Source organism: Bombina bombina, chromosome 5 (genome assembly GCF_027579735.1).
Source record: "Bombina bombina isolate aBomBom1 chromosome 5, aBomBom1.pri, whole genome shotgun sequence".
Classification (NCBI taxonomy): Eukaryota; Metazoa; Chordata; class Amphibia; order Anura; family Bombinatoridae; genus Bombina; species Bombina bombina.
The window spans coordinates 405051754-405079295 of NC_069503.1; the positions used below are offsets into that span (position 1 = coordinate 405051754).

At 39.4% G+C, this 27542-nt stretch overlaps 1 protein-coding gene across 1 annotated transcript in view; it reads right to left on the minus strand.

Moving 5' to 3' along the window:
- Positions 1-27542, minus strand: part of NEK10 (NIMA related kinase 10) — a 1556164-nt gene that overhangs the window by 1053076 nt on the left and 475546 nt on the right. Inside the window, exon 13 of the mRNA XM_053715742.1 lies at positions 18386-18469. Within this exon, the coding sequence (XP_053571717.1) occupies positions 18386-18469 (84 nt within the window). The remainder of the gene's footprint in view (positions 1-18385; positions 18470-27542) is intronic.

Sequence of the window (27542 nt, forward strand, 5' to 3'; positions counted from 1 at the left end):
GATTACTTTAAAATCCTACATAAAAGATACACCAGACTTAATATATAAGTTATCACACATAAAGAAAGAGGGAAGAAATTTGATATGGCTGACCTGTGATGTCTCTGCCCTATATTCTAATATTGCACACCATCTGGGTATTCAAGCCATCCAATGTTACTTGGAGAGGGACATATACATGCCAGTCAAGCAAAGAGATTTCCTTTTGGAATGCATATCTTTTGTATTAAAAAATAACTACTTCGTATATCAGGAGAAATTTTACTTGCAGATTAGGGGAACGGCCATGGGAACCAGGTTCGCCCCTAGTTTTGCTAATCTCTTTATGGGATTTTTTGAGGAACAATATATATATATATATATATATATATCCTTCCTCATATGGGGCGAACCTGGTTTTCTATGGCCGCTTCATAGATGACCTGTTGTTCATCTGGGAGGGGGACACATCATTGGCTCAGAAATTTTTGGATAGTCTGAATAACAATTCATTAGGTCTGAACTTCACTTCTAAAATAGATGCGATTAGTATAGAATTTCTGGATCTCATTTTAACATGGGACAGTGTAGGTAACATCTCTACCAAAACTTTTTTTAAGTCGGTGGATGCTAACAGTTATTTGAACTATAAAAGCAACCACCACTTACCGTGGAAGAACAATATCCCTTACAACCAATTCTGTAGGATTCGTAGGAATTGCACAGATTTAGACAGTTTTGATATACAAGCTAATATTTTAAAGAAAAGGTTTGTTGAAAAACATTACCCCACAGATCTTATTGAGACTAGCTACAAGAGAGCAAGAAATAAATGCAGAGAAGATTTCTTTGCCAAGAATAAGGAGACTATACCTATTGGAGGTTCTATTAAAGGGAGTGAGAAAGTCAGATTCATAACACAATTCAATAACAACCATAATAAAATTAAAACTATATTAGGCAAACACTGGCACATTTTGACAGGGGACCCTTTGCTGAGGGATAGTATAGGTAATACACCTGTCTGTACTTTTAGACGAGCTCCCACGTTAAAGAATGTACTAGCCCCGAGTAAAATAGTAATGAAGAAAAGATCACTGACGAGTAAATTAAGTAGTACAAGAGGTAATAAGTTCCTAGACAAACCAGGTTTTTTTAAGTGCAATAGAGCTAATTGTGGATTATGTCAATACACAAATAGCAAGAGAACTGAATTTGCATCTTATATTAGTAAGGAAAAATGTCATATCAAAACACACTTCACATGTGATTCGGCCTTTGTAGTTTATTTGTTAGAATGCAGCTGTGGGGTCCAGTATGTGGGTAGGACCTCGAGACCCCTCAAAAAAAGATGGGGTGAGCATCTAAGGAATATCAGTAAAAACATTGCCAATCATAGTGTCCCTAGGCATGCTAATACATGCCATACTAATACATCAAATGTGTTTAGCATATTCCCTCTAGAACAAGTGTACCCCAAATGGGGTAGAAACAGATATTTGCATTTAAGACAAAGGGAGACTTTTTGGATCTGGAAGATGCGCACCCTGTCCCCTGGTGGCCTAAACGCTAATATTGATATGGCGGCCTTCAACTAACTGATCCACTATGAGTCATTCTGTATTTAGTTCAATATAGGACTTTAATACCCACCCCTGATATATAGGCTCCACACTGATATTATTATACTGCTAGACACATTATAACCTTATTGTTATTATCCTCCTTCATTGATGTGAGATTACCATCTAGCTTTAATTTGACCCTTTTCATCTAATACACTAGGTATATGTTAGCTAAATAATTTTACTATAATTATAAGCACTATATTATGAGGAATAATGAACATCATCAAGTGATCAAACTATAGTCCACATATAGCAAACCCAACACTTAGTATCTTAATTCGAGGTCATTTTAATTAGTATTTTCATTTAGATTTGTAGGACTTGGTTCCTGACTCCTGTTAGCATCAACATGTATATGTGGTTATAAAATTTAATGTATTTTGATTTACAATATATCGTTACTATTTATATGAATGTCACGTTATGTACCTCTAAATAAGTAAAACCAGTTTGAGTCTAGGCACCTTATAGAAACAACATGATTAATGTCCATTAATGAGCTAACACAGTTATTACAAGTCCTTATAACTAGACAGTCAGGTTGGATTGGGTTCTAAATCCTTTTCATTCACCCTAGCTAAGTTTTTTTATTAATCACTCTGTCTAGGGTTAAGCAATTTTCTCTCTGATCACGTAGACGAATATTGATTTATCTAATACTGTCATTTTTAACCAAATTATGGAATTAATCGTATCTTTGGGGAGAGACGTATTATACTTCTAATATATATTTTTTTACATATAGGTTACTATATTCATAGTTTGCATTTTACATGTAAGATCTCTCCTATATCCATGCAATTAACCATCTGTATGTGAACTAATTTTATGAAGAGTTAATGACTTCATGAACGTTAGTAATAGTATGTTTGTATACATAGCGAGTGGGTGTGCCCAATCTGGTAGTTTGTATATTTACACATTTTATTGATATGTTTTTATATATATTTTTATATACATGTATATATTTTTTTTAGATAATATTTTTTCTTGTACGTTATCTGTTCATTAGATTTATTGATTACCATGGCCCGTTGCGGCTTTTAAAACTGTGTGGGCTATTTGTTAAAACCACACTGAGTAATTCCCCAATACACTCGTAATTATGGAGGTGTGTGATTACAAGCACCTCATTGGTTAGTTAACGCCAATGGAACTCCCAGTATGGGGACACACCCACGTACATGCGCAGTATGCATTTGGAGACGCTGTATTACTGATATAAGTTCGTGGTTTTTATGTGTTTTATTATACACTTATGCACCTGAGGAAACGGTCACGTACAGACCGAGAAACGTTGTGTAAATAAAGTCTTTTTTTGATTTTATTACTGCAGCCACGAACTTTCTTTTCTGATATTTTTAATGGCAATATTGTAGTTTGTTACCACCGTCACAAACCACTTTTATCCTTGCTGTATCACCTCTCACCGGAGAGCACGGATTTTAACTGGATAGCTGGATTTGGGGAAACCGCAAGAGAGTCCTATTGGAATATTGGCTGGGAGCCACAACCACTAGCGGAGCCATCCTAATCGGTAGAGACAAGCGGAACCTTACCACCACAGTGGAGTGGGAGTTAGCTGGACAACTCTGAGAGTCCAGGAGGCACCTGTGACACTTCTCAAGTGTCTTTCATCCTGTGAGTACCTGGTATTATTTACTAAGCGTGTTCCATCCCATTGGTAACCGCACTATGTTGGCGCCTTCTTTTATCTTTTTTTCGCTATCAGCTAGGACTGGGGGCCCTAGACCTGGACCCATATCTCAAAAGCCTGCCATTCTGACAAGATGCCACCCCATTTGAAAAGCAGATTGGATAATACTCCCGGATGGAGTTCCCACTCTCCCGGATGAAAAATCGATCTACTCAGAAAATCCATGTCCCAAGTGTCCACCCCTGGGATATGGATCTCTGACATACAGCAAGAATGAGCCTCCGCCCACTGGATAATCTTGGCTACTGTAGCCATCTTTAAGGAACTCCTTGTTCCTCCCTGATGATTGATGTAAGACCGTCAACATGTTGTCTGCCTGAAAACTGATGAAACTGGGCAGAGGCCAACTGAGGTTAGACCAGAAGAGCCTTAAAGGTCGCTCTCAGTTCCAGGATGTTTATAAAAAGAACAGATTCCACTGAGTCCACACTCTGCTAAATCATGATCCCTGGGATAAGTGATCCAGAGACAACCACCATAGAAGAGAGTCCCATGTCTCCTGATCCAGAGTTAATTGAGGAGACAAGTATGTATAGCCTCCGTTCCATTGCCTGAGTATGCTTAACTGCATAGGTCTGAGGTGGAACGAACAAACAGAATTTTAAGGGTCTCAAGGCTCTGCACATTTTATCAACCTTGGAAGGATGAAAGGCTGAGTGGACCTCACCAGGAATATAATCTGCAACCCTTGGGTTGTTACAGAGCTCAGCCACAGTGCCTTAGCATGCTGATCTATCTGTCCGGCTATTGTCCATTGCCGTCACCATCAGCCCGATTACCTCTATGTACTGAGCCACTGAAAGCCGAGAAGTGGACTGAAGGACTAGACAAGTATCGATAGACCTTGATATCCTGACCTCAGTCAGAAAAATCCTCATTGATATGGAATTTGTCATGATTCCCAAGAAAGCTACCCTTGAGCTTGGGACTAAGTAACACTTTTCCAAAGTCAACTTCCACCCGTGAGATCACGGGAAGTATAACACCATGTCCGTGGAAATCTTGCTTGCTGTAAGGATGACTCCTGGACTAGGATATCAGCCAGATAGGGCGCCACTGCAATGCCCCGTAACTGAAGCACCACCAACAGCGATCTCAGAGCCTCCGTGAGAACTCGGAATTGTGGCAAGACTGAAAGGAAGGACCACGAACAGGAAATGTTTGTCCAGAAAGGCAAACCCTAGAACTTGAGACGATTCTCGGAATGGCACATGAAGGTACTCGTCCTTTAATCCACCGTTGTCATAAATTGACCCTCTAGGATCAAGGGAGGAATGGAACAAATTAATAGGTTCCATCTTGAAGGACAGTACACTACTTAAAAAATGGTCTGAAACTTTTTCGGGAACCACAACTCGATCGGTATTAAAAAAAAAAAACAGATCCTGTACCAGTATTAGAACTGAAAACAATCACTCCCAGGCCTGAGAGGTCTCCTATGCAGTGTAAGGACGTCTCTCCTTTTGTCTGATCTTCAGACAACCTTGAAAGCAGAGCCTGCCTCTGAGAGAAAAACATTTGAGCTCAAAACCAAACTTAAGTGAAAACGGAAAGTCAGCCCCCAATCCCGGACCGGGGCATGTTCTCCATGCTGTCTTTGATTCAACAGCAGGCTAATGTGTTTTTTTTTTTCGTGTGTGTTTTTTTTATAATTTTCGTCAAGCCAGGTCCCAACTATGTCTGCTCCTGGCACGGAATCACCAAAAGCTTAGTTTTAGAGCATATATCCGTAAAACAAGGCTCTAACCATAAGGTTCCAAGAGCTGGAACAGAGCCATCTATGCTCCCAGTTTGATAACAGGAAGGAAAGTAATTGAAATAAAGGAATTAGCCAATGTGAAAGCTTTATCCAGTCCTGGATTTTATCCAGGGAAGCTACTGACTTAATAGCATTCGACAAGGCATCAAACCAATATGCCGTCACACTAATGATGGTAGCCAAGTACACAGATGGTTGCCATTGTAAACCATGGTGTGTGTCCCATTACTACATTTTGTCCATAAGACTATCCTCTAAGGGTAAATATGTTCTCGTAGTGATTTAGTTGAAACTACTCCTTCCCCCCCTAGGGAATGTCGTCCAAGTTTTCAAGCCAGGCTTGCTAACCACTAGGCCACAACAGCCAGCTGTCCTTAGCTGAGTCGGCTATGGGAAACCATCTTGTAAATATAGGAAATGCCAAAGGTACCAATTCCATCTGAAATTGAGATTCTCAGTAACATGCCTTTTAGAATAGCAACTCCTCTAGCAATGCCTTTTTTTTTTTTATTATTCCTAGTGGAAAAATATATAATGCATCATAACCCTGAGTGGAGTGTGAAGGAAGCGCAGGATACTGCATGTGGGCCATAACATTTTGACGGAAACTATATGAGAAATTTGTTGCCATTGTTAACAGACTCCCAAACAGCAATCGCCGTAGAGGGAGTAGGTTCAAAAAGTGAAAATAAATTTGAATAAATTTGAATAAATATTTAATAAATTTTACACAAAGGAAACGATACTGTTCCTTTAAATCTGAAAAGTAACTCTTTTCTTGTGTGCGTTCGTTTCATCCTCAGTCACAAGGGATGAATTAACAAATAAGATCAGATGGTAGTTAAGCGCTAAGAGCGAGGTTTGTGAGAGAATGTTATTGATCTACAAATAAAGCTATGTGACGGCGTATATTGTGGATATAAAAACTAATATTAGATTGGTGATGAGTGCTGTATAGGTACCAGTACTAAAAATATGTGAGGATAATGGCAATATATATATATATATATATATATATATATATATATATATATATATATATATATATATATATATATATATATATATATATATATATACAGGGAGTGCAGAATTATTAGGCAAGTTGTATTTTTGAGGATGCGGTCACCTAGCGAATTTAAAGCCAGTTCTCAGTCCAAACAATGTGACCTCTTGGGGAACATAGTCAAAGGGTTTTTCAACTGTCACTGCTGCAGATCTTGCAACTACACCAGTAAAATTAAAGTATATATATCAACCCAAACAGGGAAAACGTATCACATAAACGGCACTATTACATGCAGAGGCATCATCTACCTGATACAGTGTAGCTGCGAAAAGCAGTACCTAGGAGAGATCTCTAGAACACTCCGAGAAAGAATAAGAGAACATTTGTGCCTAATTGAAAAAGGCAATAAAGATACACACCTATATAGACATTTTAGAGAGGTCCACAAGAATAAATTAAAAGACTTTTAAGTTCTGGGGGATGACCAAAGTTAGGCCAGAATGGAGAGGAGGTAATTTCGAAACTAAGTTGCTGAGAAAGGAAGCAGAACTTATATATACTATGAAAACACTACACCGCCTGGGCCTAAACTCGGAACTTGACGTTACCCCTTTTATGTTTGAATGAGATCTGTGTTTTGAAAATCATTTTAAAAATTGTTCTTTTAAAAATCAGTTCAATTTTATCTATGTGCTTAACTTGTCCTCAATATGTATTGATGGCTATTACGGGTAGGAGTTGTGTTTTTTATATATATATATATATATATATATATATATATATATATATATATACACACACAGGGAGTGCAGAATTAGGAAAGTTGTATTTTTGAGGATTAATTTTATTATTGAACAACAACCATGTTCTCAATGAACCCAAAAAACTCATTAATATCAAAGCTGAATAGTTTTGGAAGTAGTCTTTAGTTTGTTTTTAGTTATAGCTATTTTAGGGGGATATCTGTGTGTGCAGGTGACTATTACTGTGCATAATTATTAGGCAACTTAACAAAAAACAAATATATACCCATTTCAATTATTTATTTTTACCAGTGAAACCAATATAACATCTCAACATTCACAAATATACATTTCTGACATTCAAAAACAAAACAAAAACAAATCAGTGACCAATGTAGCCACCTTTCTTTGCAAGGACACTCAAAAGCCTGCCATCCATGGATTCAGTCAGTGTTTTGATCTGTTCACCATCAACATTGCGTGCAGCAGCAACCACAACCTCCCCGACACTGTTCAGAGAGGTGTACTGTTTTCCCTCCTTGTAAATCTCACATTTGATGATGGACCACAGGTTCTCAATGGGGTTCAGATCAGGTGAACAAGGAGGCCATGTCATTAGATTTTCTTCTTTTATACCCTTTCTTGCCAGCTACGCTGTGGAGTACTTGGACGCGTGTGATGGAGCATTGTCCTGCATGAAAATCATGTTTTTCTTGAAGGATGCAGAATTCTTCCTGTACCACTGCTTGAAGAAGGTGTCTTCCAGAAACTGGCAGTAGGACTGGGAGTTGAGCTTGACTCCATCCTCAACCCGAAAAGGCCCCACAAGCTCATCTTTGATGATACCAGCCCAAACCAGTACTCCACCTCCACCTTGCTGGCGTCTGAGTCGGACTGGAGCTCTCTGCCCTTTACCAATCCAGCCACGGGCCCATCCATCTGGCCCATCAAGACTCACTCTCATTTCATCAGTCCATAAAACCTTAGAAAAGGTCGTATAAGTGTGACATGTTGACACCTGAAAAATACTGATATGGAATAGGTGACCATGTTGAAGAAAATAATGGCATTGTGTTAAGTTGGAGAAGGCGCTGTTTTGTCTTTTACTGAGACTAATATCTTGATACCTGTCTTCGCTTGGAGTCATACATTTCTTGCTTAGACTGTGCTCTATTAACTACAACTTGACTCTTATTTGCCTGCATGTGAAAACACTAATTTACCTGCGACATCTTCACGCTAACATCCTTGCATCTTGCTTTGCAGACTTTTTCTGTGGATATGTGTATGCACAATGCGAATGTAATCAATATTGCATGAATTGTGTTACCTCTTCAATTGTTACCCACTTGTCTACTTATGTACATATTCAGGGGGCTCACCTGCTGGCTTGCTTAGATCCCCTTTGTAACCTGCGCAGCAAGTAGCCCCATAACTGCAGGGGTGCTGTAAGCAGCTGGGTGTAGCAAAGCCAGAGGAGGTCTCACTTGATATAATAACCAATATTTTGTACATTGCAGTAATTGTATACATTTCTAACTGTGAAATTACTTTCTACAAGGCGCCTGACACAGGCTTTGCAGTGTTTACCACTTAGATCCCGGTTCATATATCTGCCCAGGATACACCTTCCATGACCATTACTTGGGAGGTTCTGAGGTAGTTGGGTGTAGTGGTTCACTATAAAAACCTGTGCTTAAGCAATACTACTGCTATTTACATTTCGCCACACATGTGCTTTTCCGTGTACCCCTGACCGGTCAGGTTCCTTTGAACTGTCATTCATGAGTCGAACTTGTATGCTTATGTGTTTTAATATTTACATGGATTTATTCCCATGTTGTGTGGAATTTAGCTGCCACTATTAAAGCTATTGAATTACATTTAAGTGATTTGTGAGTTCTTTTAAAAGAGTGCTGAAACCCTGTCTTTTTGGTACCAGGATTACATTCCAGGTACGTCTCTTTTGTGTACATGATACATTTAAATTAAGGGTCTGCACCATATTTAATTTTGAGTTGCTTGGACATTTGAGCCCTTACGCAACCAACCAACTCACACTAGCAACTGCGTCCTTTCCTAAATTGTTCTTGATTATATATATATATATATATATATATATATATATATATATAGCCATTATCCTCACATATTTTTAGTACTGGTACCTATACAGCACTCATCACCAATCTAATATTAGTTTTTATATCCACAATATACGCCGTCACATAGCTTTATTTGTAGATCAATAACATTCTCCCACAAACCTCGCTCTTAGCGCTTAACTACCATCTGATCTTTTGCTCTCAATTTTTTTGCTTTCCTGGAGGGGAATTCAATAGTTAAGCTGGGTTTTTCATATCTAGCGCTTATAATTTAATCTTTTACTGTAATGAATTAACAAATAAAAAGCTGAAATTCATTTATTACAATGTACACAGAACGAAACGTTACTTTCTCTTTAAATCTTAAATTAACTCATTTTTGTGTGCTTTAGTACCATCCTAGGTCACAAAGGATGAATTAACAAATAAACAGCAGCAATTCCTTCAATAAAATTTACACAGAAAAAGTGCTACTGTCTCTTTAAATTTTAAAAGAATGTCTTATTTCTGTTGTGCAGAAACAATCCAATAAAAATGTTGATATTGCTGTAAATAGACATCGCTATGAACATCAAAAAAACAATGTCTTGTGTAACAATACCAAATTAAATTTGCAAGGAACTGCAGAGCACTGCCTGTTGGTCATAAAATTATTTTGGACACTATAGGAGAAAATTGTGGCATAGATTGACCGGTGTCACCAGACTCCTAACAGCAATCGCTTTAGAAGGAGTATATATAATGAAAAAATTGACACATAAAAAAACAGTACTGTTTCTTTAAATGTTAAACTAACATTATCTTTTGTGTGCTTTTGTAGCATCCTATCACAAAGAATGAACTAAACCAAGCAACTGAAATCATTATAATAAAGATAAAAGATAAAAAAAACTTTACTGTCCTTTAAATTTTTAAAGACCACATTGTGTTTATTGTGTGTTTTTATCTTAAAATTACAAACTGACATTTAATTAGTAAGCAAACATGTTCTGGACCTACTGAACCTCAGCTATTGTGCTGAAGGTGCCCAAGTGTCCAAGTTATCACTATAACAATGTATTTAGGTCTAGCACTGAGCAGATTCATAGTAGTGTTAAACGCTCTACCATCCGGTATCATAATGGAGGTAGAGAGCGCAGCTAACAAATGCTCGATATAGCTCTGCCCCTTGTGGGCGTGATAGTACTCCATCTCCCAGCACTCTGATTGTACTGCGTCCAGAGATGGAGGAATGAGCTCAAAAACGGCGGGAAGAAAACTCCGCCCACCGTGGGCGTCACTGTACTCAATCTCCCGGTCGCCATTAAGATCTTATAGATCTGAAACCGGGGGATATGACAAATAAGCCAAATGTATAAAAGTTTAGTCGAGTATGCTACCGCATGTTAGGTAGCTCTATCTCCTAATAAGACCTGCGCTCTAAAACTTATTATAATGGCTAAATCCCCATAAATAATTAGAGCCGCTTTTTCTGTTGCCAGAAAATAAAAGTTAGACATCTCCCGGTCGGCATATTTTATGTTAAAACCGCCGGGAGTAAAATAACACTGATTCAATCCAGCCCCAGTGTCTGTATAACATAGCTCTCCTCAAGAAGAGACCACAGTCCAATCACAATAAAGAGCCCAATCTTTATCTTAGCCCTTGACATGTGATTGTATGTAGTGTAGTGCTCACTTTCTTCTGAGAGAATGATGTCCCCAGAAATAATAAAGTTAGCACTTACCTTGAATGCTGCGCGACAGCATGGCAGTCCAGCAGGTGTAAGAGGTGTATACAGATATACACACATACACAAACATATACATACCTGTACATAGACATATTCAGACATGAGTATATACAATCATGCAAAAAAAGAAAGTACACCCTTTTTGAATTCTATGATTTTATGTATCAAGACATAGTATTCGAGTCAAATGTGTCACTGGCAGCTAAAGCTTGGTCGAAATCGGGTCATGCAACAGGACAATGATCCCAAGCATACCAGCAAATCTACAACAGAATGGCTGAAAAAGAAAAGAATCAAGATGTTGCAATAGCCAAGTCAAAGTTCAGCCTCAACCCGATTGAAATGCTGTGGCAGGACCTTAAAGTGAAGGTAAACTTTGATGAATGAAAGTCTGTTTTATAAAAATACTATTAAAAACAGGGGCACTTTCATTCAATAAAGTTTACAAAGCAGCCGTTTTGATTAAAAAGCAGTTTCCCCCTCCTAGAAATCCTCTCTTCACACATCAGCAATGACTAATCCGGCTTCCTCCAATCACAGCATGGCCTCAAGCAATAACCACCCTGGGGGGAAAGCCGTGATTGGAGGAAGCCGGATTAGTCATTGCTGACGTGTGAAGAGAGGATTTCCAGGAGGAGAAAGCTGCTGTAGCTGTGAAAATAATAAAAGGTCAGTTTTTAATCAAAACGGCTGCTTTGTAAACTTTGATGAATAAAAGTGCCCCTGTTTTTAATAGTATTTTTAAAAAACGGGCTTTCATTCACCAAATTTTACCTTCACTTTAAGAGAGCTATGCATAAACGAATGCCTGCAAACCTCAATAATCTGAAACAATGTGGTAAAGAAGAGTGAGCCAAAATATCTCCACAATGATGTGAGAGATTGATAAAGTCATACAGAAAATGATTACTTCAAGTTATTACTGATAAAGGTGGTTCTACAAGCTATTGACTCATAAGGTGTCTATTTTGACTTGCTAAGGACCAGATGATTGTTATTATGTCATGATACGTAAAACCATAGAATTCAAAGAGGGTGTACTTTATTTTTCGCATGAATGTATGTATCTCTAATTGTTAAAGCAATTTTCATTACTTTTTTTCTTTGAACAATTTTAACTTTTGAATGCAATATTTTTTTTTACATATTTTTCTCTAAAAATGTAACTGTATTTTTAAATGTATTTATGTTTTTTGTGCCACTTTTTTGTCTTGCGTAACAGTTAACCAGAGCTCTAAAATCGCACTAACTTAACGAGAGTGAAAATTGAATGCAATCAAGCAAACATGTTTTCTTATAATACGAGCGCTATTTCTGACGCACACAAATAGACGCAAAATACCCCTTATTGATCGTGCGCAACAGTTAGCACCCCCACTCATAATCAAACCGTATATGGGAGAAGTGTTTACAGCAATGTTTATAACAATGTTATACATATAGTTTTTAAGACATGTGGACAATCCTGAGTCTTTTTCAGTTTGTAGTCAGGGAAATAAGCTAGGTTTAAACAAAAGGAAAAATAATAAATTGGATCATCAAAAGTAAATTTGAAGTTTGGGGGGGGGGGTTAATTGTATGCTCTATCTGAATAACATAATTTATGTAAGAACTTACCTGATAAATTCATTTCTTTCATATTACCAAGAGTCCATGAGCTAGTGACGTATGGGATATACATTCCTACCAGGAGGGGCAAAGTTTCCCAAACCTCAAAATGCCTATAAATACACCCCTCACCACACCCACAAATCAGTTTAACGAATAGCCAAGAAGTGGGGTGATAAGAAAAAAAGTGCGAAGCATAAATATAAGGAATTGGAATAATTGTGCTTTATACAAAAAAAAATCATAACCACCACAAAAAAGGGTGGGCCTCATGGACTCTTGCTAATATGAAAGAAATGAATTTATCAGGTAAGTTCTTACATAAATGATGTTTTCTTTCATGTAATTAGCAAGAGTTCATGAGCTAGTGACGTATGGGATAATGACTACCCAAGATGTGGATCTTCCACGCAAGAGTCACTAGAGAGGGAGGGATAAAATAAAGACAGCCAATTCCGCTGAAAAAAATCCACACCCAAAAATAAAGTTTAAATCTTATAAAGAAAAAAACTGAAATTATAAGCAGAAGAATCAAACTGAAACAGCTGCCTGAAGTACTTTTCTACCAAAAACAGCTTCAGAAGAAGAAAACACATCAAAATGGTAGAATTTAGTAAAAGTATGCAAAGAAGACCAAGTTGCTGCTTTGCAAATCTGATCAACCTCATTCCTAAACGCCCAGGAAGTAGAAACTGACCTAGTAGAATGAGCTGTAATCCTTTGAGGCGGAGTTTTACCCGACTCGACATAAGCATGATGAATTAAAGATTTCAACCAAGATGCCAAAGAAATGGCAGAGGCTTTCTGACCTTTCCTAGAACCGGAAAAGATAACAAATAGACTAGAAGTCTTTCGGAAATTCTTAGTAGCTTCAACATAATATTTCAAAGCTCTAACTACATCCAAAGAATGCAATGATTTCTCCTTAGAATTCTTAGGATTAGGACATAATGAAGGAACCACAATTTCTCTACTAATGTTGTTAGAATTCACAACCTTAGGTAAAAATTTAAAAGAAGTTCGCAACACCGCCTTATCCTGGTGAAAAATCAGAAAAGGAGACTGACAAGAAAGAGCAGATAATTCAGAAACTCTTCTGGCAGAAGAGATGGCCAAAAGGAACAAAACTTTCCAAGAAAGTAATTTAATGTCCAATGAATGCATAGGTTCAAACGGAGGAGCTTGAAGAGCCCCCAGAACCAAATTCAAACTCCAAGGAGGAGAAATTGACTTAATGACAGGTTTTATACGAACCAAAGCTTGTACAAAACAATGAATATCAGGAAGAATAGCAATCTTTCTGTGAAAAAGAACAGAAAGAGCAGAGATTTGTCCTTTCAAGGAACTTGCAGACAAACCTTTATCCAAACCATCCTGAAGAAACTGTAAAATTCTCGGAATTCTAAAAGAATGCCAGGAAAAATGATGAGAAAGACACCAAGAAATATAAGTCTTCCAGACTCTATAATATATCTCCCTAGATACAGATTTACAAGCCTGTAACATAGTATTAATCACAGAGTCAGAGAAACCTCTTTGACTAAGAATCAAGCGTTCAATCTCCATACCTTTAAATTTAAGGATTTGAGATCCTGATGGAAAAAAGGACCTTGTGACAGAAGGTCTGGTCTTAACGGAAGAGTCCACGGTTGGCAAGAGGCCATCCGGACAAGATCCGCATACCAAAACCTGTGAGGCCATGCTGGAGCTACCAGCAGAACAAACGAGCATTCCTTCAGAATCTTGGAGATTACTCTTGGAAGAAGAACTAGAGGCGGAAAGATATAGGCAGGAAGATACTTCCAAGGAAGTGACAATGCATCCACTGCTTCCGCTTGAGGATCCCTGGATCTGGACAGATACCTGGGAAGTTTCTTGTTTAGATGAGAGGCCATCAGATCTATTTCTGGAAGTCCCCACATTTGAACAATCTGAAGAAAAACCTCTGGGTGAAGAGACCATTCGCCCGGATGTAACGTTTGGCGACTGAGATAATCCGCTTCCCAATTGTCTATACTTGGGATTTGAACCGCAGAAACTAGACAGGAGCTGGATTCCGCCCATACCAGAATTCGAGATACTTATTTCATAGCCAGAGGACTGTGAGTCCCTCCTTGATGATTGATGTATGCCACAGTTGTGACATTGTCTGTCTGAAAACAAATGAACGATTCTCTCTTTAGAAGAGGCCATGACTGAAGAGCTCTGAAAATTGCACGGAGTACCAAAATATTGATCGGTAATCTTACCTCCTGAGATTCCCAAACCCCTTGTGCTGTCAGAGACCCCCACACAGCTCCCCAACCTGTAAGACTTGCATCTGTTGAAATTACAGTCCAGGTCGGAAGAACAAAAGAAGCCCCCTGAACTAAACGATGGTGATCTGTCCACCACGTCAGAGAGTGTCGTACAATCGGTTTTAAAGATATTAATTGAGATATCTTTGTGTAATCCCTGCACCACTGGTTCAGCATACAGAGCTGAAGAGGTCGCATGTGAAAACGAGCAAAGGGGATCGTGTCCGATGCAGCAGTCATAAGACCTAGAATTTCCATGCATAAGGCTACCGAAGGGAATGATTGTGACTGAAGGTTTCGACAAGCTGATATCAATTTCAGACGTCTCTTGTCTGTCAAAGACAGAGTCATGGACACTGAATCTATCTGGAAACCTAAAAAGGTTACCCTTGTCTGAGGAATCAATGAACTTTTTGGTAAATTGATCCTCCAACCATGATCTTGAAGAAACAACACAAGTCGATTCGTATGAGATTCTGCTAAATGTGAAGACTGAGCAAGTACCAAGATATTGTCCAAATAAGGAAATACCACAATACCCTGTTCTCTGATTACAGACAGAAGGGCACCGAGAACCTTTGTAAAAATTCTTGGAGCTGTTGCTAGGCCAAACGGCAGAGCCACAAACTGGTAATGCTTGTCTAGAAAAGAGAATCTCAGAAACTGATAGTGATCTGGATGAATCATAATATGCAGATATGCATGCTGTAAATCTATTGTAGACATATAATGCCCTTGCTGAACAAAAGGCAGGATAGTCCTTACAGTTACCATTTTGAATTTTGGTATCCTTACATAACGATTCAATATTTTTAGATCCAGAACTGGTCTGAAGGAATTCTCCTTCTTTGGTACAATGAAGAGATTTGAATAAAACCCCAGCCCCTGTTCCAGAACTGGAACTGGCATAATTACTCCAGCCAACTCTAGATCTGAAACACATTTCAGAAATGCTCGAGCCTTCACTGGGTTTACTGGGACACGGGAAAGAAAAAATCTCTTTGCAGGAGGCCTTATCTTGAAGCCAATTCTGTACCCTTCTGAAACAATGTTCTGAATCCAAAGATTGTGAATGGAATTGATCCAAATTTCTTTGAAAAAACGTAATCTGCCCCCTACCAGCTGAGCTGGAATGAGGGCCGCACCTTCATGTGGATTTAGGAGCTGGCTTTGGTTTTCTAAAAGGCTTGGATTTATTCCAGACTGGAGATGGTTTCCAAACTGATACCGCTCCTGAGGATGAAGGCTTTTGTTCCTTATTGTGACGAAAGGAACGAAAACGATTATTAGACCTAAATTTACCTTTAGATTTTTTATCCTGTGGTAAAAAAGTTCCTTTCCCTCCAGTAACAGTTGAGATAATAGAATCCAACTGAGAACCAAATAATTTATTACCCTGGAAAGAAAGGGAAAGCAAAGTAGACTTAGAAGACATATCAGCATTCCAAGTTTTAAGCCATAAAGCTCTTCTAGCTAAAATCGCTAGAGACATATACCTGACATCAACTCTAATGATATCAAAGATGGCATCACAAATAAAATTATTAGCATGTTGAAGAAGATTAATAATGCTATGAGAATTATGATCTGTTACTTGTTGCGCTAAAGCTTCTAACCAGGTCTAAGAAGATTACCTGAACACAAGTAAGCTTTTCTTAGAAAGGATTCAATTTTCCTATCTAAAGGATCCTTAAAGGAAGTACTATCTGCCGTAGGAATAGTAGTAAGCTTAGCAAGAGTAGAGACAGCCCCATCAACCTTAGGGATTTTGTCCCAAAACTCTAATCTGTCAGATGGCACAGGATATAATTGCTTAAAACGTTTAGAAGGAGTAAATGAATTACCCAAATTATTCTATTCCCTGGAAATTACTTCAGAAATAGCATCAGGGACAGGAAAAACTTCTGGAATAACTACAGGAGATTTAAAAACCTTATTTAAACGTTTAGATTTAGTATCAAGAGGACCAGAATCCTCTATTTCTAATGCAATTAAGACTTCTTTATGTAAAGAACGAATAAATTCCATTTTAAATAAATATGAAGATTTATCAGCATCAACCTCTGAGACAGAATCCTCTGAACCAGAAAAACCATTATCAGAATCAGAATGATGTTCATTTAAAAATTCATCTGAAAAATGAGAAGTTTTAAAAGACTTTTTATGTTTACTAGAAGGAGGAATAACAGACATAGCCTTCTTAATGGATTTAGAAACAAAATCTCTTATGTTATCAGGAACACTCTGAGTATTAGATGTTGACGGAACAGCAACAGGTAATGTAACATTACTAAAGGAAATATTATCTGCATTAACAAGTTTGTCATGACATTCAGAACAAACAACAGCTGGAGGAACAGATACCACAAATTTACAGCAGATACACTTAACTTTGGTAGATCCAGCACCAGGCAGCGATTTTCCAGAAGTATCTTCTGACTCAGTGTCAACGTGGGACATCTTGCAATATGTAATAGAAAAAACAACATATAAAGCAAAATTTATCAAATTCCTTAAATGACAGTTTCAGGAATGGGAAAAAATGCCAGAGAACAGGCTTCTAGCAACCAGAAGCAATAAATAATGAGACTTAAATAATGTGGAGACAATAGTGACGCCCATAATTTTTTAGCGCCAAAAAAGACGCCCACATTATTTGGCGCCTAAATGCTTTTGGCGCCAAAAATGACGCCACATCCGGAACGCCGACACTTTTGGCGCAAAAAAACGTCAAAAATGACGCAACTTCCGGCGACACGTATGACGCCGGAAACAGAAAAAAAATTTGCGCCAAAAAAGTCAGCGCCAAGAATGACGCAATAAAATGAAGCATTTTCAGCCCCCGCAAGCCTAACAGCCCACAGGGAAAAAGTCAAATTTTAAGGTAAGAAAATTGATTTATTCATATGCATTATCCCAAATATGAAACTGACTGTCTGAAATAAGGAACGTTGAACATCCTGAGTCAAGGCAAATAAATGTTTGAATACATATATTTAGAACTTTATAAAAAAGTGCCCAACCATAGCTTAGAGTGTCACAGAAAATAAGACTTACTTACCCCAGGACACTCATCTACATGTTGTAGAAAGCCAAACCAGTACTGAAACGAAAATCAGTAGAGGTAATGGTATATATAAGAGTATATCGTCGATCTGAAAAGGGAGGTAAGAGATGAATCTCTACGATCGATAACAGAGAACCTATGAAATAGACCCCGTAGAAGGAGATCATTGAATTCAAATAGGCAATACTCTCCTCACATCCCTCTGACATTCACTGCACGCTGAGAGGAAAACCGGGCTCCAACCTGCTGCGGAGCGCATATCAACGTAGAATCTAGCACAAACTTACTTCACCACCTCCATAGGAGGCAAAGTTTGTAAAACTGATTTGTGGGTGTGGTGAGGGGTGTATTTATAGGCATTTTGAGGTTTGGGAAACTTTGCCCCTCCTGGTAGGAATGTATATCCCATACATCACTAGCTCATGGACTCTTGCTAATTACATGAAAGAAAATGAGATTTTAATTTTGCCCTGAATGTCCGGTCCTTTTATAACCTAATGCTCATTTGTAATTTGTTCACTGGTGAGTACCATTCTGCAATATAGTACTATACTGCCCTTACATCAGTAAAAAGTCATATGCTGGTTTGCTTAATTTCTCACAGTAACAAGTTTATTCACAAGCATTTTGCTGTTAGATTTACAAATTATATTGTTTTCCTATAAATATGTATTTTATAATGCAGCATGCCTACATATATTTAAATTATTGTTCAAGTTATAATGGGAAACACATTCTTACCTGTAACAATGTAACTTTGCTTTTAATGCAGTCATTTTGTTTATTTGGTAACAACAATGTTCCTATGGTGTAAACACCATTTTCCTGCATGTTAAAATAAAAATGTTTGTAATGAAATGTTAAACAGTGGTAACACTCAACAATGAATAGAGTAGAAAAAGAAAAGCAACAAATGTAAAAATATCACACAATAATATTTTTTTTCAAGTATCCAGTGAATTTTCTTATGTCAAATAAATTCAATGCATCACAAAATAATAACAGAATTTATGTTTACCTGATAAATTACTTTCTCCAACGGTGTGTCCGGTCCACGGCGTCATCCTTACTTGTGGGATATTCTCTTCCCCAACAGGAAATGGCAAAGAGCCCAGCAAAGCTGGTCACATGATCCCTCCTAGGCTCCGCCTACCCCAGTCATTCGACCGACGTTAAGGAGGAATATTTGCATAGGAGAAACCATATGGTACCGTGGTGACTGTAGTTAAAGAAAATAAATTATCAGACCTGATTAAAAAAACCAGGGCGGGCCGTGGACCGGACACACCGTTGGAGAAAGTAATTTATCAGGTAAACATAAATTCTGTTTTCTCCAACATAGGTGTGTCCGGTCCACGGCGTCATCCTTACTTGTGGGAACCAATACCAAAGCTTTAGGACACGGATGAAGGGAGGGAGCAAATCAGGTCACCTAAATGGAAGGCACCACGGCTTGCAAAACCTTTCTCCCAAAAATAGCCTCAGAAGAAGCAAAAGTATCAAACTTGTAAAATTTGGTAAAAGTGTGCAGTGAAGACCAAGTCGCTGCCCTACATATCTGATCAACAGAAGCCTCGTTCTTGAAGGCCCATGTGGAAGCCACAGCCCTAGTGGAATGAGCTGTGATTCTTTCGGGAGGCTGCCGTCCGGCAGTCTCGTAAGCCAATCTGATGATGCTCTTAATCCAAAAAGAGAGAGAGGTAGAAGTTGCTTTTTGACCTCTCCTTTTACCGGAATAAACCACAAACAAGGAAGATGTTTGTCTAAAATCCTTTGTAGCATCTAAATAGAATTTTAGAGCGCGAACAACATCCAAATTGTGCAACAAACGTTCCTTCTTTGAAACTGGTTTCGGACACAGAGAAGGTACGATAATCTCCTGGTTAATGTTTTTGTTAGAAACAACTTTCGGAAGAAAACCAGGTTTAGTACGCAAAACCACCTTATCTGCATGGAACACCAGATAAGGAGGAGAACACTGCAGAGCAGATAATTCTGAAACTCTTCTAGCAGAAGAAATTGCAACCAAAAACAAAACTTTCCAAGATAATAATTTAATATCAACGGAATGCAAGGGTTCAAACGGAACCCCCTGAAGAACTGAAAGAACTAAATTGAGACTCCAAGGAGGAGTCAAAGGTTTGTAAACAGGCTTGATTCTAACCAGAGCCTGAACAAAGGCTTGAACATCTGGCACAGTTGCCAGTCTTTTGTGAAGTAACACCGACAAGGCGGAAATCTGTCCCTTCAGGGAACTTGCAGATAATCCTTTTTCCAATCCTTCTTGAAGGAAGGATAGAATCCTAGGAATCTTAACCTTGTCCCAAGGGAATCCCTTAGATTCACACCAACAGATATATTTTTTCCAAATCTTGTGGTAAAGCTTTCGAGTTACAGGCTTTCTGGCCTGAACAAGAGTATCGATAACAGAATCTGAGAATCCTCGCTTCGATAAAATCAAGCGTTCAATCTCCAAGCAGTCAGCTGGAGTGAAACCAGATTCGGATGTTCGAACGGACCCTGAACAAGAAGGTCTCGTCTCAAAGGTAGCTTCCAAGGTGGAGCCGATGACATATTCACCAGATCTGCATACCAAGTCCTGCGTGGCCACGCAGGAGCTATCAAGATCACCGACGCCCTCTCCTGATTGATCCTGGCTACCAGCCTGGGGATGAGAGGAAACGGCGGGAACACATAAGCTAGTTTGAAGGTCCAAGGTGCTACTAGTGCATCCACTAGAGCCGCCTTGGGATCCCTGGATCTGGACCCGTAGCAGGGAACTTTGAAGTTCTGACGAGAGGCCATTAGATCCATGTCTGGAATGCCCCACAGCTGAGTGACTTGGGCAAAGATTTCCGGGTGGAGTTCCCACTCCCCCGGATGCAATGTCTGACGACTCAGAAAATCCGCTTCCCAATTTTCCACTCCTGGGATGTGGATAGCAGACAGGTGGCAGGAGTGAGACTCCGCCCATAGAATAATCTTGGTCACTTCTTCCATCGCTAGGGAACTCCTTGTTCCCCCCTGATGGTTGATGTACGCAACAGTCGTCATGTTGTCTGATTGAAACCGTATGAACTTGGTCCTCTCTAGCTGAGGCCAAGCCTTGAGAGCATTGAATATCGCTCTCAGTTCCAGAATATTTATCGGTAGAAGAGATTCTTCCCGAGACCAAAGACCCTGAGCTTTCAGGGATCCCCAGACCGCGCCCCAGCCCATCAGACTGGCGTCGGTCGTGACAATGACCCACTCTGGTCTGCGGAATGTCATCCCTTGTGACAGGTTGTCCAGGGACAGCCACCAACGGAGTGAGTCTCTGGTCCTCTGATTTACTTGTATCTTTGGAGACAAGTCTGTATAGTCCCCATTCCACTGACTGAGCATGCACAGTTGTAATGGTCTTAGATGAATGCGCGCAAAAGGAACTATGTCCATTGCCGCTACCATCAACCCGATCACTTCCATGCACTGAGCTACGGAAGGAAGAGGAACGGAATGAAGTATCCGACAAGAGTCCAGAAGTTTTGTTTTTCTGGCCTCTGTTAGAAAAATCCTCATTTCTGAGGAGTCTATAATTGTTCCCAAGAAGGGAACCCTTGTTGACGGGGATAGAGAACTCTTTTCCACGTTCACTTTCCAGCCGTGAGATCTGAGAAAGGCCAGGACGATGTCCGTGTGAGCCTTTGCTTGAGGGAGGGACGACGCTTGAATCAGAATGTCGTCCAGGTAAGGTACTACTGCAATGCCCCTTGGTCTTAGCACCGCTAGAAGGGACCCTAGTACCTTTGTGAAAATCCTTGGAGCAGTGGCTAATCCGAAAGGAAGCGCCACAAACTGGTAATGATTGTCCAGGAATGCAAACCTTAGGAACCGATGATGTTCCTTGTGGATAGGAATATGTAGATACGCATCCTTTAAATCCACCGTGGTCATGAATTGACCTTCCTGGATGGAAGGAAGGATAGTTCGAATGGTTTCCATCTTGAACGATGGAACCTTGAGAAATTTGTTTAAGATCTTGAGATCTAAGATTGGTCTGAACGCTCCCTCTTTTTTGGGAACTATGAACAGATTGGAGTAGAACCCCATCCCTTGTTCTCTTAATGGAACAGGATGAATCACTCCCATTTTTAACAGGTCTTCTACACAATGTAAGAACGCCTGTCTTTTTATGTGGTCTGAAGACAACTGAGACCTGTGGAACCTCCCCCTTGGGGGAAGTCCCTTGAATTCCAGAAGATAACCCTGGGAGACTATTTCTAGCGCCCAAGGATCCAGAACATCTCTTGCCCAAGCCTGAGCGAAGAGAGAGAGTCTGCCCCCCACCAGATCCGGTCCCGGATCGGGGGCCAATATTTCATGCTGTCTTGGTAGCAGTGGCAGGTTTCTTGGCCTGCTTTCCCTTGTTCCAGCCTTGCATTGGTCTCCAAGCTGGCTTGGCTTGAGAAGTATTACCCTCTTGCTTAGAGGACGTAGCACCTTGGGCTGGTCCGTTTTTACGAAAGGGACGAAAATTAGGTCTATTTTTTGCCTTGAAAGGCCGATCCTGAGGAAGGGCGTGGCCCTTACCCCCAGTGATATCAGAGATAATCTCTTTCAAGTCAGGGCCAAACAGCGTTTTCCCCTTGAAAGGAATGTTTAGTAGCTTGTTCTTGGAAGACGCATCAGCCGACCAAGATTTCAACCAAAGCGCTCTGCGCGCCACAATAGCAAACCCAGAATTCTTAGCCGCTAACCTAGCCAATTGCAAAGTGGCGTCTAGAGTGAAAGAATTAGCCAATTTGAGAGCATTGATTCTGTCCATAATCTCCTCATAAGGAGGAGAATCACTATCGAGCGCCTTTATCAGTTCATCAAACCAGAAATATGCGGCTGTAGTGACAGGGACAATGCATGAAATGGGTTGTAGAAGGTAACCCTGCTGAACAAACATCTTTTTAAGCAAACCTTCTAATTTTTTATCCATAGGATCTTTGAAAGCACAACTATCCTCTATGGGTATAGTGGTGCGTTTGTTTAAAGTAGAAACCGCTCCCTCGACCTTGGGGACTGACTGCCATAAGTCCTTTCTGGGGTCGACCATAGGAAACAACTTTTTAAATATGGGGGGAGGGACGAAAGGAATACCGGGCCTTTCCCATTCTTTATTAACAATGTCCGCCCCGGCACCTCTAGGAACTTGTCCATTTTACATAGTTTCTCTGGGATGACCAACTTTTCACAATCATCCAGAGTGGATAATACCTCCTTAAGCAAAATGCGGAGATGTTCCAACTTAAATTTAAATGTAATCACATCAGGTTCAGCCTGATGAGAAATGTTCCCTGAATCAGTAATTTCTCCCTCAGACAAAACCTCCCTGGCCCCCTCAGATTGGGTTAGGGGCCCTTCAGAGATATTAATATCAGCGTCGTCATGCTCTTCAGTAACTAAAACAGAGCAGCCACGCTTACGCTGACAAGGGTTCATTTTGGCTAAAATGTTTTTGACAGAATTATCCATTACAGCCGTTAATTGTTGCATAGTAAGGAGTATTGGCGCGCTAGATGTACTAGGGGCCTCCTGAGTGGGCAAGACTCGTGTAGACGAAGGAGGGAATGATGCAGTACCATGCTTACTCCCCTCACTTGAGGAATCATCTTGGGCATCATTGTCATTATCACATAAATCACATTTATTTAAATGAATAGGAATTCTGGCTTCCCCACATTCAGAACACAGTCTATCTGGTAGTTCAGACATGTTAAACAGGCATAAACTTGATAAGAAAGTACAAAAAACGTTTTAAAATAAAACCGTTACTGTCACTTTAAATTTTAAACTGAACACACTTTATTACTGCAATTGCGAAAAAACATGAAGGAATTGTTCAAAATTCACCAAATTTTCACCACAGTGTCTTAAAGCCTTAAAAATATTGCACACCAAATTTGGAAGCTTTAACCCTTAAAATAACGGAACCGGAGCCGTTTTAAAGCTTTAACCCCTTTACAGTCCCTGGTATCTGCTTTGCTGAGACCCAACCAAACCCAAAGGGGAATACGATACCAAATGACGCCTTCAGAAAGTCTTTTCTAAGTATCAGAGCTCCTCTCACATGCGACTGCATGCCATGCCTCTCAAAAACAAGTGCGCCACACCGGCGCGAAAATGAGGCTCTGCTTATGCTTTGGGAAAGCCCCTAAGAAATAAGGTGTCTAATACAGTGCCTGCCGATATTATTATATCAAAATACCCAGATAAAATGATTCCTCAAGGCTAAATATGTGTTAATAATGAATCGATTTAGCCCAGAAAAGTCTACAGTCTTAATAAGCCCTTGTGAAGCCCTTATTTACGATCGTAATAAACATGGCTTACCGGATCCCATAGGGAAAATGACAGCTTCCAGCATTACATCGTCTTGTTAGAATGTGTCATACCTCAAGCAGCAAGAGACTGCACACTGTTCCCCCAACTGAAGTTAATTACTCTCAACAGTCCTGTGTGGAACAGCCATGGATTTTAGTTACGGTTGCTAAAATCATTTTCCTCATACAAACAGAAATCTTCATCTCTTTTCTGTTTCTGAGTAAATAGTACATACCAGCACTATTTCAAAATAACAAACTCTTGATTGAATAATAAAAAACTACAGTTAAACACTAAAAAACTCTAAGCCATCTCCGTGGAGATGTTGCCTGTACAACGGCAAAGAGAATGACTGGGGTAGGCGGAGCCTAGGAGGGATCATGTGACCAGCTTTGCTGGGCTCTTTGCCATTTCCTGTTGGGGAAGAGAATATCCCACAAGTAAGGATGACGCCGTGGACCGGACACACCTATGTTGGAGAAATTATATTTATATTTTAATCAATGGCTTTACAATAATTAATTAATAAAAAACTTCTGTTAACATAACATTTCTCCCTAAAACATGTGTAGTCTGAAAGTTCTCAAAAGATTGGTGTCATTTTTAATAGTTTTAGTGGAAAACAGTAACAGTTTTTAAATGTAATCTTTATGGAAGACAGACAAAGCAAGGTATTTTAATGAAGTTCCTTTTTGAATCGTGTAGTAACTATGAAAAATGCACTTATATATTTCTTAAGTGTAAGTTAATTTATTTATTTTAAATCCAACTTTATAATAATAGAAAAAGTTATACATTGGAAAATAATTACAATGAAGAATAATTCAAATCACTGAAACAAACACTGGAAAATGGTGAATCTTTATTGAGGTATCATGATAATCCCCAAATCCCTTTCCTACTACTCCAAACTAGGTGTGAGATAACCCAGTGGTAGTTGAGTGAGAATTTTAAGTATGAGAGGCTGGGGTGTTAAAGTGAACATTTTCTAAAAGGAGGTAAAAAAAAAGGGGTCAAAAGGGATTTTTAGTTAAGTAGCTATATAGGCATCTATGGGGGGTAGTTATCAACGTGTCAACTTTCCTGCCTTCACCGGCCCAATACGCCCGCCTAAGCTCGCCTCACATCGCCGCCGCAGACCTGAAAAATTTCGCCTAAGTTATCAAATAAAGCTGTCAAAAAGCCGCGGGGCGATGAGCAGCGGACTGTGAGAGTTATCACTCATCCGATCTCGCTGCTCTTCGGCTTTTTCCCAGCTTTATTGCTAGCCTGTCACTAAGCACTCACACTAAACTGCACTGTTCTACCCCCTATACTGGCGCCCCCCGCAACTAAATAAAGTTACTAACCCCTAAACCGCCGCTCCTAGACCCTGCTGCAACTCTGATAAATGTATTAACCCCTAAACCGCCGCTCCTAGACCCTGCCGCAACTCTGATAAATGTATTAACCCCTAAACCGCCGCTCCCAGACACCGCTGCCACCTACATTATACCTATTAACCCCTATCCTGCCCCCCCTACACCGTGCCACCTATAATAAATTTATTAACCCCTATCCTGCCCCCCCTACACCGTCGTCACCTATAATAAATTTATTAACCCCTATCCTGCCCCCCACTACACCGCCGCCACTGTAATAAATTTATTAACCCCTAAACCTAAGTCTAACACTAACCCTAACACCCCCCTAACTTAAATATTAATTAAATAAATCTAAATAATATTTCTATTATGAAGTAAATTAATCCTATTTAAAACTAAATACTTACCTTTAAAATAAACCCTAATATAGCTACAATATAAATAATAATTATATTGTAGCTATCTTAGGCCTAGATTTGGAGTTTGGCGGTAGATGGGCTGTTAACGCTACGCAGGCTTTTTTCTGGCCGCACCATAAAATTAACTCTGGTATCGAGAGTTCAAAAAAATGCTGCGTTAGGCTCCAAAAAAGGAGCGTAGAGCATTTTTACCGCAAATGCAACTCTCGATACCAGATTTGCTTACGGACGCGGCCAGCCTCAAAAACGTGCTCGTGCACGATTCTCCCATAGGAAACAATGGGGCTGTTTGAGCTGAAAAAAAACCTAACACCTGCAAAAAAGCAGCGTTCAGCTCCTAACGCAGCCCCATTGTTTCCTATGGGGAAACACTTCCTACGTCTGCACCTAACACTCTAACATTTACCCCGAGTCTAAACACCCCTAGCCTTACACTTATTAACCCCTAATCTGCCGCCCCGCTATCGCTGACCCCTGCATTATATTATTAACCCCTAATCTTCCGCTCCGTAAACCGCCGCAACTTACATTATCCCTATGTACCCCTAATCTGCTGCCCCTAACACCGCCGACCCCTATATTATATTTATTAACCCCTAATCTGCCCCCTCAACGTCGCCGACACCTGCCTACACTTATTAACCCCTAATCTGCCGAGCGGACCTGAGCGCTACTATAATAAAGTAATTAACCCCTAATTCGCCTCACTAACCCTATCATAAATAGTATTAGCCCCTAATCTGCCCTCCCTAACATCGCCGACACCTAACTTCAATTATTAACCCCTAATCTGCCGACCAGACCTCACCGCTACTATAATAAATTGATTAACCCCTAAAGCTAAGTATAACCCTAACACTAACACCCCCCTAACTTAAATATAATTTAAATCTAACGAAATTAACTCTTATTAAATAAATTATTCCTATTTAAAGCTAAATACTTACCTGTAAAATACATCCTAATATAGCTACAATATAAATTATAATTATCTTGTAGCTATTTTAGGATTAATATTTATTTTACAGGCAACTTTGTAATTATTTTAACCAGGTACAATAGCTATTAAATTTAATAGTTACCTAGTTAAAATAATAACAAATTTACCTGTAAAATAAATCCTAACCTAAGTTATAATTAAACCTAACACTACCCCTATCAATAAATTAATTAAATAAACTACCTACAATTACCTACAATTAACCTAACACTACACTATCAATAAATAAATTAAATACAATTGCTACAAATAACTACAATTACATAAACTAACTAAAGTACAAAAAATAAAAAAGAACTAAGTTACAAAAAATAAAAAAATATTTACAAACATAAGAAAAATATTACAACAATTTTAAACTAATTACACCTACTCTAAGCCCCCTAATAAAATAACAAAGACCCCCAAAATAAAAAAATTCCCTACCCTATTCTAAATTAATAAATGTAAAAGCTCTTTTACCTTACCAGCCCTGAACAGGGCCCTTTGCGGGGCATGCCCCAAGAAAATCAGCTCTTTTGCCTGTAAAAAAAAACATACAATACCCCCCCCCCCAACATTACAACCCACCACCCACATACCCCTAATCTAACCCAAACCCCCCTTAAATAAACCTAACACTAAGCCCCTGAAGATCTTCCTACCTTGTCTTCACCATCCAGGTATCACCGATCCGTCCTGGCATCCGGTGCTGAAGAGGTCCAGAAGAGGCTCCAAAGTCTTCCTCCTATCAGGCAAGAAGAGGACATCCGGACCGGCAAACA